General features: G+C 39.8%; 1 protein-coding gene across 2 annotated transcripts in view; it reads right to left on the reverse strand.

Moving 5' to 3' along the window:
- Positions 1-356: 356 nt before the first annotated feature.
- The window catches only part of dmxl1 (Dmx like 1), a 55,653-nt gene continuing 37,422 nt past the window's right edge, over positions 357-18,587 (reverse strand). Inside the window, exons 35-52 of one of the 2 annotated variants that reach the window (XM_011478944.4) lie at positions 17,695-17,816; positions 16,146-16,403; positions 15,805-16,007; positions 15,498-15,649; positions 14,135-14,220; positions 13,815-14,016; positions 11,920-12,037; positions 11,545-11,601; positions 7,888-7,974; positions 7,118-7,236; positions 6,782-6,929; positions 6,059-6,119; positions 5,641-5,768; positions 4,821-4,898; positions 4,648-4,739; positions 4,459-4,511; positions 4,083-4,300; positions 357-2,639 (exon numbers count right to left, since the gene is read on the reverse strand). In XM_011478944.4, coding sequence (XP_011477246.1) covers positions 2,406-2,639; positions 4,083-4,300; positions 4,459-4,511; positions 4,648-4,739; positions 4,821-4,898; positions 5,641-5,768; positions 6,059-6,119; positions 6,782-6,929; positions 7,118-7,236; positions 7,888-7,974; positions 11,545-11,601; positions 11,920-12,037; positions 13,815-14,016; positions 14,135-14,220; positions 15,498-15,649; positions 15,805-16,007; positions 16,146-16,403; positions 17,695-17,816 — 2,416 coding nt within the window. In that variant the 3' untranslated portion in view covers positions 357-2,405. The remainder of the gene's footprint in view (positions 2,640-4,082; positions 4,301-4,458; positions 4,512-4,647; positions 4,740-4,820; positions 4,899-5,640; positions 5,769-6,058; positions 6,120-6,781; positions 6,930-7,117; positions 7,237-7,887; positions 7,975-11,544; positions 11,602-11,919; positions 12,038-13,814; positions 14,017-14,134; positions 14,221-15,497; positions 15,650-15,804; positions 16,008-16,145; positions 16,404-17,694; positions 17,817-18,587) is intronic. The other variant, XM_011478945.4, reaches the window with a different exon arrangement.

Raw genomic sequence — 18,587 nt, forward strand, 5'->3', positions numbered from 1 at the left:
CCTCCAACGCCAAAGAGCAGGGAGGTACAGGAGCACGGAAGGCACCCCCAGCCCCAGATTAGCCCACCCCCACTAACGTCACGTTACACCGGTTAATTAGTGTGCGCAAACCTTGACTTTTTGAGTCTGTAGTAGGGGCAGTAAGAATGTAAAATAGGGAAAACCATCTGGTCCCTTTGCTGTTCAGGACTGCTGCAGGACATGAACACACACGCTAACAGAAAAACACACTTTTTCCTAACCAGGAATGCTAGAAAAACTAAACATTTAAAACTTATCCTGCAGATGGTGAAGATATGATTTTTTTTTTTTAAACCTTGAAGGAAAACCTTTTCAGAAAATTCCCCACACACTGATAGTTTTACATAAATCTTTAATGGATTCAGCACATTTGTGTTTGTTGCAACAACTTACATTAGAAAATTAGAATCATCTGATTAAATTCACATTTGTTGATCGATGAGGGTAAAAGAGAATCCTTTAATAAAGCGGAAATGTTTATTCTTGTGCAACAGCTGCAATCCTACACATCGAGTCGTTTCAGTCCAGACTGTCAAGAAATACTCTGATAAATTCATATATTTATATATATATTAAAAAAAAAAAGTATTCTCCAGTGACTGAGCACATAAATCTGATAAAAACAGATTTTACTCTCCAGCTGCTGCAGGAGGACTGGGCTCTCCAACCACAAGGAAAAATATTCAAATAACTTCTTGATCTCCACTAAATATATGAACATGTTTCATAAGTACACTGGTCTGTACAGTCTTAAAGTGGCTTTTATTACTCACTATTCTGCTAGAACTAGCTGTGATTATGCAGTTAACTGTCTGATGTATTTACATAATTGCATTAAACCTGCTCGAAATTCAATGTGTGACTGCTTCAGCAGCACAGGAGCATTAGGTATCACTCGGATTATGTAATCCAAACATGTGCGGGAGCTGAATTACACAAGAACCATCATTAAATGAAAAAAAAAAAATACAGGTGATCATAAACGTGGCAAATTAAGTAAAGGTTGCTAGTTCAACTACGGGGCACAAATGTCGGGTGTTGGACGATGAGGGAGAGGTGCATTGTTACCAAAATAAAACAAAAGCTCAATTAAAATGTAAAATGTATCCACCTGCACCTGCTTTCATTGTCAACAGCAAAAGTACAAGGTCATCTGCGTGTCATCAGTCCCCGCCACACAAAAACACAAAAAAAAAAGTAGCCAGAAAAGATATAACTGCTGGTCTCTCATGTCAATGATAGCCTCGTTTAATTAAAGCTACTTTGTGCAAAGCAGTACCATACAAATCAGTATTAGTGCTCCTGTGTTGGCAGAAGTCAAGATTAAGGACACTTTAAGAGCTGCTTCTATGATCCAAACTGAGACAAAAACATTGCACGTGTTACCTCGTCTGTCTCCTATTGTTACCACTTTAACCCCGTGATTGAGCTCAACTAATGTGCAAATGGAAAATCAACTCCGACGACTCTGTAGGGAGCTACCACGTTTAGGATGGGCGGAGTCCCAACGCTCGTGTCTGTGAAAGACCAGAGCTGGTTTTAATTTGAGACAAATAAAAACCCTCTGCAGCTCACAGATTAGCCAGATCCCATCGGTGTCAAATTCATTTGCGACTTTATCCTCGACCATAAAGCTATTCCCCCGATGGATCCGGGCTGGCAGCGGTGGCGTTAAGAGCCGCTATCGTTTAGTTAGTTTAATTAAACAAACGAGACGTGTTAATTTATGAAGTCGAGCGGCGTTGGCAGGCTGCTTCTGCTGCACGCAGCCAGACTGGCTGTTTTCCAGTCTGTGAGCCGCGTCACGCTCAGCAGACAGCAGCGTGGCGCTCGCTGCAACATCTCCACCATGGATCCTGACATTTAGAGCGTTTACCCCAATACAGATGCTTTATTTACAACTATAGTACAGTTTGTTTGAGCCGGAAAGGAGCTCCGCAAAAGCTGCAACGGTCACAAAGAGTTTGATATGAAGACGACCTGCTGGGGGGGGGGGAAGCGCCTTGACAGTGACCAACGTCTGCTGCTCATCTTCTGGATGCTCCTCTGGCTGGATGATGTGCTCTGATGTCCACGATTGATACTTTGAAATCTTTTTTGAACTCTCACTTCATATAGACCAACATGAACCAAAGGAAAGGCGATTCTGTGTGAAAGATGGCTGCTGGAGCTCTTGGACCTCGCTTTCATCTGTGCAAATAAAAAGGCTCCATGTGCTGTTTTGATGGCAGTTGGACGCGCATCGATGTCAGACGAGGTGTTTGTCCTGTTTAATCCATCTATTCCAGCTTGAGCGTACTCAGTTTTTACCCTGTACTTGCTGTAGCTACACTTTTAAAAGGCTTGGAGAAGCTCCTGTGCGCGGTGCTCTGTGCGACCACCGTCTATATGAAGAACTTGACGTTGTTCCCGGCGTTGCTGTGGCTGCTGTTCACCACGCTGAAGCGGTTGGGAAGGCTCCTCATCTTCATGGTCCCGTCGGCGCCACAGGAGAAGACGTGGTTGGCTGGTCCCACCTCGATCTGCATCACGCCCGTCCCGAGGTTCCTGAACAGCGACTGGCGGGCGTGTTCGTTGGGGAAGGAGTAGAGGAGACTCTGCGAGGCCAGACTCCACACCTGAACACGTGTGATGAAAACACAGAAGAGGATTTTGGTGTGTAGGCGAAGATCTCAACACGAGTTTTTATATATATATACATATATGCGTTTAGTTATTTAATCTTCTATTTCTTCCTTAAACTTCCAAATGTGTGCAAAAATGATCTCAATGTTCTGATGACTTCAGTAATGCCTTAGTCACGACTGTCCTTACAGGTGGAAACCGTCTGCGGGTGAAAGCTTTTATTTTGTTCTGCTCACACGATAACGTGCATTACGCTCCATATTCCGAGCTTCCAGCCTGACTGTTGGGAGATGGGGGGTCGGATCAATCGGAGGGTAGTTTGTGTTGGCCTATACCATCCTCACTATAAGCCTTCGTGCTTTTAAAAAAATGACAGCGGGCCTTATAATTTAGAGCGCCTTATATATAGATTAACTCTGGTTGTGTTTGCTGATGTTCAAGTGCAATCTTGAGAGCTAAACGGCGCTAATAAAATCTCTGACTCTTTCGTCTCGCTTAATGTGGATTATATATGGTGTCTTATAATCCGGTTCCCCCAATAGTGTGGAACGTGTATCGCCTGCACACCTTGTGGCATTTGCACATAGTTTGTACGTGCACCTCATGGGCGTAAAGGTACGGCATAAGTGCGTGCAACTCACATTATCCTGTCAAGTACCTCACGATGCACTTAACACAGGCACGATAATGGTATTTTCCATTTTCACGACGTTCCTTAAGGAGGCCTCAAGGGAACTGCACGACACACCTGCGCTCCTCTAAAGATGCTTTGGACCAAAATGGGCCAGGACAAGCCAAAAACCTGCAGACGCCTGTACGGGTGCATGAGACTGAGGCATAACATCACAAGTGTTCTTCAAGGCTTCAATATCTTTACATCTAGATGACACGCAGACTTCCTCTTTGAGTGACAGCCTTGTGGTTTCCATCCAGATTAGAGACCTGCTCCCTCTGGATAACACACAAGGTGAACGCTATCAGAACTGCTTTCGGCCTGCCTCTCCTTTCCAAGACTCCATCCGTCTCCGTTGTCACCAGCAGGTGCTTGATCATCAACAGCCATTGATTTGTATTGACTTGGAAGGGCCCCCCCTTCCCCCGTGGATAAACACTACAGTCTGATGGTGGAGGAGAGCCAGAGACGTTAACACCTGGGCGCCTAACACCCCGCAGGATGGTTTTTTGTCAGGAGTGCCACTGCTTTATGAAGTAGAAATGAGTTACAACCCTTTGAATATCCACCGCCTCACTCTTGAAGCCATCATACAAAATTAATAATGTTTTAAAAGGTGCTCCAAAACTATTTATTGCAATAAATTCTCTAATAGATCAAAATTGTCTGCTCTCTGTTTTTCAGCGAGCAATGAAAACATCAACATATGCTCATAAATGTTCACATTAAATGTGATGAACCATCCTCCAGATGATCAATATACCTTAATGTTGCCCTCAGCCGATCCACTGATGAAGCAGTCCTCCACTGAATCCACAGCCAGAGCTTTGACCGGAGAGTCGTGGGCCTGGAAGCTCTGCCGCTGGTGTCTGTTGGGGAGCTCCAAGACGCTGATCCAGCCTTTCCGCCCGCCGGTGATGAGCAGCTGCCGCTTAGGGGCCACGGAGAGCACAGTGGCGCCGGAGTCGTGGCAGCAGAAAGCTACAGAACAGACGAGAGGAACAACCTGAATTCTGTTGTTTTTGTGTCTGCTGGAAACCAAAAGGCTTTTCTGGTCTACTAAAAAAACCAAAGAGCTATAACAAGACTTGATTCAAAATTCTATTCAGAGAACAAAATTGCTTTGTGAGGCGTCTTACCGTGTATGAGGCTGTTGGCAGGAGTCACTAGAGTGTCCCAAAGACACACATTTCTGTGGCCAAGAAAAAACAAAACACATCATTGTCCAGCCTTTTCAACACATCTTTGTGGTCAGTGTTTATGTGAAGCTAAATGAAAAAGAACCAGCTTTCAGCTGCTGGGCTGAGAATAACAGACACGTCTGATACCTGTTGTCTGTTGAAAGACCTGCAGTGGCGATGAGGGAAGAGGAGCCCACAAAGACAAAGTCATGCGCTGTCTTGTTGTGGCACTGCAAAGTCTGGCACAGAGAAACGTGCATGTGAAGAGTGATACATGGGAAATGAATATCAAACATCTTCTTTTTATTTTTTTTTTTTACCAGATATGGTTTGGGTGTATTTCCACTTGTGCTGGTCTGCCAGAGACTCAAAGCTCCATCAGCATCTACAATACCAAACTGAAGAAAAACATAAAACATATCAGGATTTGCTGAAACATTTTGAAGACATCACTATTTTGCATCCAAATGCATCTGCAGCATTTTTGAACATTGGTTGTATTATGTTTACATGGATCCTCTGCATATTTTAACTCATTTTATTTAAATGAATTTGTGGTTAGTTTTGAATGTGTTTGATCTTGTTTAGTGTGATGCTTTTCTCTGCATTTGCAGCCTTTTTTGAACAAAAAGGCATCTCATTTAAATGCATCTGTGGTTTGCTTTAGAACGATGCTTTTAAAACCGGTTGCAGCATGCTTTGAATGTGACCCTGCTGCATTTAAATGCATTAGTGGTTAGTTTTAAAAGTGACTGCTGGCGTTCAAACGCCGTAGCAGCATGTTTTAACATTACTCCATGGCATTTTAATGCATTTGCCAATTTATATTTGACTTTTACCCCAAATTATCTCACATGCCCATGTACTGTTTAAGCAAGTAAGTATGAGAGGTTTGTTTTTCCAGAAATTTTTGGCTTGATAAAGTAGATAAGATAGCACTGGCAGAAGCAACAATTGGCTTGAAACATCTTTATTTAGCCGAGTAACAATATGTGCTAAAGACCAAGTTCGAACAGGGATCCATGATTGAACAAAAGGCTTCTAAAATCCGCATAGATCATTGTACAGCCTAATTATAAGGCCTGAGGTCTGAAGGTGGTCGTTAACAGTAGAAAGTCGTCACTCTTGTGACTCTGTCACCTTGTTTCCCTGGTGGTTGAAGCGTATCCTGGTCACTCTGGAGTTGCCTGGACTCCTGAAGCAGGTGATCTGCTGGGAATGCCCCCACTCAAACATCCTCACACTGCCGTCCTGAGCTCCTGTCAGGTCTGACACACAGAATACAATGACTGAGACCGACAGCAGGGCTTACATTCTAATGCGCTTCAAATGATTCATCAGGATTTAGCACAAAAAAAAAAGGGCTGAAGGTAATTTTTACACAGTTCAAGAAGCATTTATCCTTAATATAGGAAGCAGCTGAAGAGCGCTGTAGTGATTTTTCAAAATAAAAGCATTTTATGAGGTCAAAAAAAAAAAAAAAATAGAACACCCAACAGAGGTAAATATTGCACAAAAATGGTTCAGTTGCTGAATCCATAAAGAGTGCTGTACTTACAGTAGGGCAGAGTGGGATGAGAGGTCATTCTTCTGACGTTGTTGATGTTTCTTTTGATCATCTAAAAAATGAAAAAAGGAAAAAGTTGTTGGTAATTAACAACAGTTTTCTTTTAAAAACATAACTCAACATCTAAAAAATGGTTCTCCAATAAACTGTAAGCTTTTAAATGACTGTAGATCAGCTGCCATTTTCCAAATATTTCCCATTTTACACAAGAAACACACAAATGGTAATGTCTATCTCTGCTTTATTATTTCAAAATAATCTTTTAGCTGTCTTCAACCTGTAAAACTTTGAACTCGCTGTTTCCTCTGTGTAACAGTAACAAACCAGAGAGCACAGATCCCTAAATAACTACTAAAGACCTCAATCACTGTTTTATAAATCAGGCAGCAAATTTTCTACAGGAAGTCAGAAAGTGAAGCTAAATTTATCAGCAATGATGTGTCTGGCAAACAAACAGAAACACTTTGTTTTTCTTTTTGGAGAAAGACGATGAGCATTCCCCCAACTGGTGGCATTTATCTTTAGTTAAGTTATGGATCACTTTTACTCACTTAGAAGTTTTTTTATTTGAAAACTTCTGACATATTAACATGTGATGAATGATCAGCTTTTAAGTGACTGAGCTTTTCAAAGCCCTGACGGATGCCCAGAATAAACAACAAAACCCTGATAGGTTTTACCACCAAACCCAGTCAGACAGCACAGCTAGCTTACCACAGCCGCACCCCTGCCTGTCTGCATGGCCCCCAGCCAGGGCACGTTGATAGGTGTCCCAGGGCTGCTGTGGGTGTACGGAGTGGTGCCGTGGAGGGCAGCAAAGTCATCCCGTGCGTGGACCACCAGGAAGTCATCACCTCCAACACTACAGAAAGAAAAGAAATGACACATTGATGACTTTGCACACTGGAAAGTTATCATCTAATTGATAATCAAAGTAGAAAACATTGGAACAACACAAATGACCCATAATTCAGTAATATTTGGAGCTTCTTTGGTGGGAGAGTGAGAAAGTACAGTGAGGAAATGCAAAGCCACAGGTTGCCTTCATACCCTTTGGCTTCAGGCTCCTCGTCATCGATCCACGTCAGGATCTGTGTGGCCAAGATGGAAGACACGTCCAGCTCCTGAATGTCGTGGGTCGAGGCCATGACTAAGCAATTACGGTTAGCCTAGGAAACAAACAAAGACAGGAAGTGAGGAATGGGAGAGACGGAGAACAGGGGGCACGGTGAAGCATGGAAAAGGTCGAGTCTCAGGGCTTCTCCACATCAGATATGATTAATCTGAAGTGTGCTCAAGGAGGACTCACCCTCCCCTCTAACTCCCCTGCTGGCCAGAGCCTGCGTTCACGTTCCATCTCCTAGTGCGTCATAATCAAGCTGTCACTTACAGTGATGGTGCAGAGCTGATGTTTGGATTTTAGGACCTAATGTTACTTTAAGGGTTTTTCAGCAGCGGCTATGAGAAAACACTGACGAGGCTTTGAAACGTTTATAAATACCGGTAAATTGTTGGTTCAGAGCGTCCATTTCTGTTTTTTTGTTTTATTTGATTGAAAATATTGATAAGAGAAGCTTGAAAACTTTTTAGCAAAAGGAAACCATTAAAAGTAAAGAATGTCATTGATGAACAAATATTGGTTCAACAGTTAAAAATAAGGATGATCAGATCTATTTCTTAGAAAATTTCCAGGAATTATAAGGGCTAAAAAAAAGCACAAGTACAGATTTATCCAAACTGATAACTGAATTTAAACAAGAGACCATCTTTGGAGACCACCAACAACATTTCACTTTTTTGGGAAATTTGAATGAGTTTACCTTGTTGATCGCAAAAGCGGTGATGATGTCCGATTCCTTGTGAATGATGCGTGCTTTCCCCCCGCCACTGTTCTGATCCGACTCGGTCTGTGGCAAAAATGAATAAATAAATGCATAAACAATACAAACATTTAAGCATTTCAACTAAAACTTTGACAAACACCTTTTTTATTGTAGTAACTGCTTTAAATCTGAAAATATATATACATATATACACAACTACATTACAAATTGAGAGGTGAGCAGAACACCGGTAACTGTTTTGCGCCTAAAGCATCGCTCTGCATTATTTCTGCTTCTTATTGGTTTGTGTGTTTCTGTGGCATTTTTCTGGTTATGGAGGACTTCAATTAGGAAATGTTGCTCAAAATTGCATTTCTGGGTATTTCTTTATTTAAATCAAATGAAAAAAATGCTCTTAGAGATCTTATTTGTAATGTAGAAAATACACTGGGAGGGCCACAAGCTCCCTGCTCTGCCTTATTCTGATGAATCCACGTGCAGACAAATATAAATATCAAAAATATATCTTTATTTTCCTCGTGTGAGCTGGCATCTGGATCAAAACTGTACGGCTGGATAGCTTCAATATGGCTCGCCAATTTTGTTGCAGCAATAATGTTAGATTGGGGGTTATGAGGGGCTGTAAGCTAGCAGGAGAGCGTGTAAACAAAGCACTGAGTAATAGGAAGGGGAAGGCGGGGTTACTTCATGCCAGGAGTCCCGCTCACAACTCAGAGGTGAATTTTCAATTAACTACTGCTGCTCTGCAGAAACTATGTTCTGGAAAACAACATTTTTATTTTTTCTATTTGAGATAAAATGTCATAATCATGAAAAAAAGACCACTGGGAATGCTTTTAAGATTGCTCAAAAGATAATTGGAGTGTGTCTTTAATGCCACCGACTGAATGACCGCAGAAACCTCAGAATAAATGTATAAGTACAGAATAAATGTAAAAGCTTAATCACACAGTGCAGCAATGAAGCCTGAACTGCAGTTCTGCATCTTATGTGGAGAAGTTTAAAGGTTTTGATGCAAGTGCTATTCAAGATTAGATCAAATCTTTACATTTAGTCAAGAAGAAAAGAGTCGAAAGCATTTACTGTTGACGTGAAATAAACCTGACTTGCAGGAATCTAAAAATGGTGTTTTGCCATTTTCACTGAGAACATAGTCCCTGTAGGAAGCAGATTCACAGCGACAGTTTTAGGCTCATTAATATGAAGCTGTTTAGCTTCATAGTTGTTCCTCTGAGAGTGCGGGTTAATTACCACTGAACCAAATGGAGTACCTCCAATGTGGCAGCTTGCACACTTAAGGCCGGAGAATAGAAACCGTCGACAAAGCAACGGCGTAGGGTAGAATTTAAGATTAATGCCTCACATTTCCATGAATATTTAGATAGTGGGATCTAAGATTAGGATCAAAACCTGACATTAGCATTTGGAGTTTGTGGCCCTAAAAATAAATCTTCTGTATTTCTGACAAGATCACACGTTCATCATTTATTATTAAATCTGCTGTCACATCTTCATTCCAAGTGGAACAGACAGAGTACGTGACACAGCGTGTGCATGCCTGTGTCTGTAGTAAGGTATAATTAGAGCCATGCAAACTGCAGCGTGATTTATGTCATATACAATATGGTCTTGTTCCATTAAAGATTACTCACACTAAACTGATTATTCTGCAAATGGGAACGCTCTTTTTACCCATGAAAGCTTTTAAAATGATATTTAACTGAGTTTTACTTGTGTTGGTATGTTGCTAAATTAATAACATTTCATAAAGGCAGGTCTATAAAGGACCTGTTTTTAATGGTTTGATCTCCCAGTATCTGCCAATCAAAGACCAGAGAATTTCTTGAAACACTAAACAAGGAGAACATTCTGTTAAATACACAGAGGGCCTGCCACTGATTCTGCAAGTTGTCCCACTTAAAAAGATGAGAGGTCTGTAATTTCCATCATAGAAAGATTTCAACACTAAGAGCCAGAATGTATAAAAAAAAGAATCCAAGAAATCACATTGATTTTTAAAGAACTTATTCGAATAATGGTGCAGAAAAGAAGTATTTAGCCGCGTTTGTAGGGAATTACATTCCAGGAATACCATCCCCATCATGAGGCATGGGGGTGGAAATATCATGCTTTGTGGCTGCTTTTCTTTAAAAGGGTGAGGATGACTGATCCGTGTGAAGGGAATTGATGAATGGAACCATGTATGGTGAGATGTTGGATAAAAACCTCCTTTCATCAGTGTGAGGATGAAACATGGATGGATCTTCCCGCTAACAATAATCCCAAGCACATCACCCGGACCCGGAGTAGCTATGGGGAAAACAATGCATTGGAGTCTGTGTTGCCCAGCAACAGCCCCAAAACTTCACAGCTCTAGAGAAGTTCCACATGGAAGAATGGACCAAAAAAGCAGCTACAGTGAATGGAAACCTGGTGAAGACCAACCTTTGACCTCTGTCATTGTTAATCAGGGTTACATTTTGTTATTGACCTTATTTTTTGCACCATTGTACAACTAAATCCTTTTAACAAAACGATTTAACTTTAGTTTTAGGCGCTGTTGGGGGAGGGGCTTAGACATCTCCATCCATGAGTATGTTAAAGATCACATTAAAGTGGTCTAACTGCACAACGTTGTCGTGACGCAACAAATGAAAGATTGCCACATAGATGAAGACAAAAACGGTCTTTACTCATTTGAATATGCTTCATCACACATTTATGCATATCAGTGATATTTTTTAACAAATTTATTTAAAATTAAATATACCAAAAACGTGACATTTATCTTACGTTTTACAAGAAGTATGTCCAAGTTGGATGTGATCCCAAAAAAGACAGTTTCACCCCGAATCAAATCAAACTTTATTTATAAAAAAAAACCTTTAACATTTAAAACAAAAACCCACCTCAAATTTTACTTGTTCACACACTTGTCATGAAACTACTAATGTTATGTTTTATGGTGGTGTGTGAGGCAAAATAATGGATGCGAGGGGGATCAGCATGCCATAGAGCAGGGGTGTCAAACTCATTTTCACCGAGGGCCACATCAACATAGTAGCGGTCCTCAAAGGGCCAAATATAACTGAAAAATAAATGTACCTACCCAAAATGTTAAATAACTCATTTTTTATTTATTCTAACTTTTTAAATTGACAACTGCAGTTGCACAGAAAACATGTTTACTTGTAACTCTATTATAAATCCTTTTTAAATTTGATTCTGTCAGGTTAGGTTATATGGACAGTGTTTAAGTCCTAATGTATAGTTGTCCAATCGGATATTTCAATTCCCCCTAGATATGAATAAATACACACCAATTTTTATTTTTTATTTTAAGAAATTTAACACTTTTATGCTCTCTCAGGCCTTGAGTTTGACACATGTGCCATAGAGGGTGGGAAATCAAAATGTGATATCCTGGATTATTTGTGTTACAGTTAATATTTTTTTATGATGAATATTACAGACCTCATAGCTTTTAAGTTGGACAACTTGAAGATACTGACAAACACTTTTTATCCCAATATAAAACCCAGGTGGACAGTTCAAAATAAAACAGCAAGCTATTAAAAAGATGCTCACTATACTGTTCTACTATAAGCAATAGCTGATCTGAAGCAGCGGTACCTGGTTGTTTCCTGTCTCGTCCATTCCTGAACATTTCATATTGTCAGCCTGGTCCGACTTTAGTGATTTGGGAAGCAGCACAAGGTAGACCAACACACAAGAAACACACAACAATGACATGCAGATACACAGATTCAATTACTGGAGGTGTTAATCACTCAGGGTGTAATTATTTAAAACACAAATGAAATTGTTGTCATGCAGGTGCAGTTGTCATGCAGATTCTCCCACACAAAAAACATCACCATTTTTAGCCAGGATATTAAAACAATCATGATAGAACACATCTGGGGCGATACTATCACAACAAAATATTGTGTTAATTAGTGTCGGTTAACACAGAGTGGGTCAAACCGTTGGGGAACTTTCACTTACCTGATTTGAACCATGTTTTTTGGTGAAAATGTTTCTAATGAACGTCTCCTGCAGTTCTTCCTGCTTCACCAAATACTGCCATAAACGTTTCACTGGCAGAGCAGAAGAGTGGCTAGCTCTGTGAAAAACAAGCACATTACAATTTTTTTTAAATGGGTGATAATAAATTAAAAGTGACTAACAGAAACTCTTAAAATAAAGAAAATGCCACTTTATGGCAGATAATGTAGAAATGTCATTTTCTATGGAAAAATTGGGGAAATTATCAGTGAGGTATTTTGCACTCATCTGTCTTTAGTTTAATGAATGGAAAACAGCCTGAAACAGTTGCAACAGCTTTTTTTGTTTCTGAATACTAATTATAGCCTATTATAGACTATAAATCAAACACTGATTTATTGGTTATGGTCAGAGTTTAAGGAAGTATTTTATTTTATTTGTTTTAATGTCTTTAAAACAATTTAAAACATTAGCAAAACCATTTTCAATTTTGCTGAAAAAAAAAAAGGCAAAAAGCTTTTTAAAGTGTTGGACAATGATTTTCACGTTTCCCCACACATACATGGAAGTAAGCAAACATGTTCCTAGAGAGATCCAATAACAACCGCCTAAAATCTGCATCACCTCAGAAGAAGCACCATCTTGTTTCGAAATGACAAAAAAAAGCAAAAAAAGCTCTTTTTGGTTCACACATAAATCTTCTCAAGTCTCGTCTAAATATTTTTTCTTTTTCATACAAAAACACCTGGAAAAAAGTTAAAATACATTTTTTTCTTTAAAACAATGCAGCCGTTTGAATCAAACAAACCTATAAGTGTGGAGAATGTAAAGTTGATTTTCCAATCACTTTAATTGAGGCAGCCGTTTAGAATGACATTTATTAGGAGTGGGCATCTTTCCCCCACATGATTCAATACGGATCTCCGTATATGGTCCACAAAGATAATTGACTTAAATGGATACAATTTAGATATTCATTAGTCATTTGGCGTTTTAAAACTATAAATGAAAATTCCTTTTATCAGAAAAAATATTTTTTTGCCAGAACTTTTTGTTTTAAGCAACAAAAACAAAAATGTCTGAAGGACATGCCGAATTCTAAAATAAAAACCTGAAATTTGGGGTCTTTTAGACCATTTTGCTCTTTGTGGTTCAAAAAAGCGTGTGATATTAATTAATTTGTTCAGATTTTGTTTGCAGTGCCGTGGAAAAAACAGGTTATTTTCGTGTTTAGTGAACACAACACATCCCTTGATGTGGTTCATCTTCAACCAATTGCAATGGACTCGTCTTGGTAAAAGGAAGCCTGTGATTGGACATTTTTGTTTGCATCACATTGACATAAAAAGGCAAAAACAGTAGAGACACAACAGGAAGAGAAACGGACAATGTTTGCCAGAAACCGATTATTCATTTCGATTTCATATCTCTTTACCAACAGATACTGCCGTTTCTCTCATGACTAGATCATTTTTTTTATACGCATCTGAATCTTTTACCTCCCTGACAAATACACATTTGCAACTATTTGAAAAAAAGGCAAACAGAAATGACTGTGTAATCAGCAGGTCTTTCCAATGTCAATGTTTGCCTTTGGGCTTCTGGGGGCATCAAGAAAAAAGAGACACAAATTTGGGGTAACAATGACACCATCACCTTTGCTCATGTCACCTCAATGGGGACGCCATGGTGACTCAGAGATAAAGCTCTTATGTAATCCAAGGTTAATGGTGATGTTACAGTGTGGCATCACAAAGCAGAGGGCTGAAGGCTGTGCAGCTGTGAATGGGAAAGGCTGCTTGGAGCTGGAAGTCTTTATTATTGAACAAGAATAGAGACAAATACAAGAAGAAAAAAAAAGGTCAAGAGGTTCTAAAGGAAAAGCGTGACGCTACCTGAACGGGGTGTTGCATGGTTCAAACAGGGCTTTGTGTCTCAGCAAAGCAGGGCCTGGTGTGATGCTCTCATCTTGAAGGTGGGTGGAGATGTATTTGGGTGGGGGGCCCCCGAAGATCTCTAGTCTCTTCTGCAGCACCTGCTCCCAGCGCTGCAGAGTCTTCAGCACAGCGTGACACAGAGGGGAGGCCACGGGCAAATCTGTGTCAGGAAAAAAAGCAATACACAGAAACGAGGAGACGGGAATGGTGAGGAAAAGTAGGGCAGCACTCATCTGGATTAAAGATGCTAGCGTGATGGGGGTATTTTTATTGTTTACCCAACAGATCGTATCCTGCCATTGGGTAAAAGGACTTGAGGTTGACCAAGACCAGCTGAACCATGGCCAGACGCATCAAGCACCAGCTTGGAGGGAAAGAAATCATCAGTTACATTTTCTGAAGAGAAACTGGGTTTTGTTTAAAGTTAAAGAATAACACGATTTTTAGCAGCACAAATTAAATCAATTATATTTAACTCTAACATCGGAGCTTTAGCTCCAGTGTTGATGTTCTTTGAGCTACTGTAACTCTTCAACCGTTTACGCAATTACGGTTAAATAGTTACAGTACTTGGAAGAGCGTCTATTATTTTACAGTCACTGGTGACAGCTCTGGTGTTAAAGGGTAAAACACAAAGAACCACAAGTATAGAAAGTTCGGCCTTTAGCAGTAATATTCACTCGGGGTGCCCGATCACGTTTGTTTGGCCCAGATTTCATTCAGATTAATTTGATTTTGAGAATCTGCTAATATCGAGTCCTCATCTAATACCTTTGTAAAAAATTAATGAATTCATCAACTAGAAACTGTAGTTAACTATTTACTATTACAAACGGGTGATAATAAGTCATTTGGGAAAGTTTGGTAACTGTAGCTTTTAGCCTTTTAGAAATAATAAACATTTTTGATCATTTGTGATTCATATCTATATGAAACATTATTAAAAATGAATGACTTTTTCTAAAATTGTTGTTGTAGCATGAATGATGATGAGTTTTCATGACTAGCTCATATCAGTGTAGCCATTTATTTGTTTTGATCGTTTCTGAGACGATTACAGATTTTTATTTAAATCACGTTTTACTGGAGATTGCACTTTGTAGACGGTCCCTTAGCAGCCGTCAGCAGCAGCTGAGCATCATTATCATTAAAAAGAAAGAGAAAAAAACAATCTTTCTTCTTTTAAAATACCTTTGTAGGTCAAAATGACAGAGACACTGGCTGTCTCTTGAACATTTATTAAGAGTTATCGAGCCCAGCAGTCTGAATCTGGGAATATTTTGCCAACTGTACCGATTATTGTAACTGTTCACTAAACATAAAACAACCTTTTTTTCACAGCATTGCAAACAGTTTCTGAATAAATTAAAACATGTGCCTCCAGCTCAAGCTGGAGCTGTATTCTGCTGCGTTTTACGGAAACAAAATGTTGTGGTCCGTTCATTATTCATTACATCTAGTACAGTACTTATCTGTTACAATAAGCTTGAAATATGTAGCGCTGTTCATAATGAGAATAAAACAAATATCCGATCCCTGATTGGGATGTAACATTTGATTTCGATCGAGTATAAAACGACGTAATCGGGCTCGATTTGCAATCATGTGATCGGATTGGGACCTCCCCCAATATCCCCTTACCTGTATGAATTGTTATTTGCATGCTCTTTCTGTGGAGAGCTGGGCTCAAACACGTCGTCACATTCATCATCATCATCATCCTCTTCTTCTTGGCTGCTCAGGCTTTCCTCAGAGTCGTATTCAACCCTGTTTTCTAATGGTGACAGCACAGGCTGAAAAGACAAGTGCAGAGCAACAAAGTCACATGAACGTAGTCTTCTTTCATTATTTATTCATCATATTTGAACCTGAAACACTCTAGAAATATATATGTGGTGAAAAAAAGAGACATGTTTCAACAGAAGAGTTTTTTCCTTTAATAAATTACCTTGGCAATAAAGTAATCCCAAATGCTGAGCTCTGGAGGAACAAACTGGTCCTTAAAGACAGAGGTGACTCCGTGTTCCACAACAGAACCAAATTTGGGACTGGATGGGCCTTCCCGCTCGATCCCAGACTCTTCTTTTGATCCACCGCGTGACGAAAGGAGCCGGAAACGCCTGGCTTTCTTCTCTGAGCCACTTGGAGAAGCTGTGGAGAAAAAGAAGTGGATGAAATGGTTTCACTCGCATTGGAGATTTATCACATTAGGATTGAAAGCAACTTTATCAGACTAGATTTAATTTAGCTGTTGAGCCATCTTTGTGATAAACAGGTCCGTACAGTTACCTGGTGGAGGGGTTCTTGTTGGACTGGTGGGTTTCCCCATGACTGGGACTCGGGCTCCTCCCCCAAAAACGCTCACCCACAGCTTGCCGTGGAGCGGATGGGTCACGATGCGAAATAACTCGTTGCTGGAGTGAGTCGCCATGCCGTGAATGAAAAGACTCAGGTAGACCGCAGTCAAAATCTCGCACAGGAGAACAGCCAAGCCTGGCTGGCTGTCCTCACCTGCCGAGTTCAGCAGACGAATGAGAGAAGCAATACCTGAAAAGCATGAGAAAGGGAGAGGAACATCAAAAAAACAGAAAGGAAAACAAAGCCGTTTTTAATTTTATTTGTTCACCAAAACACTTTAACACTAAAATATTTGTATTAGCAGAGATCCTGTTTGCTAAATCAAATCAAAAAAGTGATAAAGGTTACACTTTTTTTTTTAAAGAAAAAATAAAGAATGATAGACACACAAGCGATTATTAAATAAATCAAATTATCCATTGTGGTCATATCCATCAAAACTGCCTAAGGGAGTCTAAGTTTGCAGTGAAAAAAGTCGTGTTAGGGAACGTCCATATCGTTACGTCTGTATCCAGATTAACCTCCTGCACGTCTGTAGCAGAAGGAGTTTTTGTCTAAGAATCCTCAGCTGTTTGAAGCCTACATTTGTGCAGATGGTGCACTGTGCCCCCGACTGAATTTTTTATCATGCAGCATTCTCTATTCCACAATCAGCTCCAGGGGCCCTCAGCGCGACCCTGCGGATGGAGTCATCCTTTCTTATCGGCTTGTTACGTTTCTGAGTCACCGACTTTGATGCTGCTGTCCCAACAGATGACTGCATAGAACAATGTCCTCTCACTACCAATTTACAGAAAAGACGCAACAGTGCTGCAAACAATGTAGAGCCCAAGGTTTTTCACAAAACACTGATTTTTTTTCTGTTCATTTCTGTAGGCAGGGTCATTGTTGCGTTCATAGTTCAGTGGTCCAGTTTTTACAGGCTTGTGCTTACAGTTAGAGATCAACTTAGCATAACCACCATCAGCTCTTCTTAAAGCAGCCTGACTCTAAATTTCTATTGATACTTTCATCAGCCCTTAAAACGAGTTTCTCTAACGCCAATTCCTTCTGTTGATGTCAAAGTTGGGAGCTAAATTAATAATTACTGCCTGTAATTACTAATCGCTAAAATAACCTGCCTCCTGCTTTTACTTGAGCTTTATTTGATAAACTTTACTTAAGTTTTTATTTTAACATTTTTGAAAAAAAAGCCTGTCAAAAGACGCATCTTGTCCCTAAATGGTTGAAGAGTTACAGTACTTCAAAGAACATCACCTGCATGAATTTACATCTGAAAATGAAGAACTATTCACACAAAAACAGTAATAACCTACATTTATGAACATTATAGAAACATATATTCATCTAGATCAGAAGCAAATGTGCTGAGTTTTGACTGATGCAATCACAGACAGGAAATAAAGTCAGCGGCAGGGTGGAAGGTCTGTGTTCTTTGCTTTTTTCTTTTCAATCAAGCAAAAGATGCGTCTCGACTTACCTGGCCACTGAGCAGGAGAAGTGTTGGGTTGAGCAGACTCATCCGTGCTGACAGCTCTGAGCAGCTGCTTCTGAGACAGCAAAACGCTCTGATAAACAGTCCCGGTGAAGTGGTTCACATGGCTTTGGAAAAACAGAAAAAAGGACCCGTTCATAAATTAGCTTACATTTCTTTGAAATAAACAAAATACCTGAAGTATGTCATTTCCATAGTTATCTCAATGAAAGCGTTTATACGTTTATGTCTAAATTGAGGGATTTCTTAGACATGATGTCATGCTGTGATCTGTCCAAACGTGAGATAATAGAACACTTTGGAATTACTGCCTGTTGTGCTGCATGGAAACAGAAGAAGCACCTAATCATGAAGGAAACATCAGCAGACAAGCCGTCACATCAAGCTGCTTCTAAACCTCTGTATTTAAAAAAAAAAAAAACACAATGTTGGATGGGAACATTACACATGGCTTCAGCCACCAGGGAGTCTATTAGGTCTGTAGTTCTCCTTTCAATTCCTGTGGAAAAACCTTAATTGCTTTTTCTTGCAACGATTCCTACAGTTAAAAGGAAACGCTGCTCAGTCATTGTTCTTTGGGTAACTTTTTAATCCACCTCCTACAGAGATTGACACTTTATGTATGAACAGTTTTTGCTAGTAACATGATTTCAGCTATAATATGTACCGGCAGTGGATGTAAATAGATAGCAGTTCGACTACAGTTACAGAATTTAAGCCAAATTATTACCTTACGATAGTTTATGTAATTTACGTTTTTAATCAACGTTTAGATGAGCGATCACTTAGATGTAATTTAATTTCTTTTTTTTTACGTCTAAACAGATGAGTTATAAAAATAAAATATAAATATGAAAAGAATATATTTGTCTATGATT

This window comes from Oryzias latipes, chromosome 9 (genome assembly GCF_053564925.1).
Source record: "Oryzias latipes strain Hd-rR chromosome 9, Olatipes_Hd-rR_3.1".
NCBI classification, from domain to species: domain Eukaryota; kingdom Metazoa; phylum Chordata; class Actinopteri; order Beloniformes; family Adrianichthyidae; genus Oryzias; species Oryzias latipes.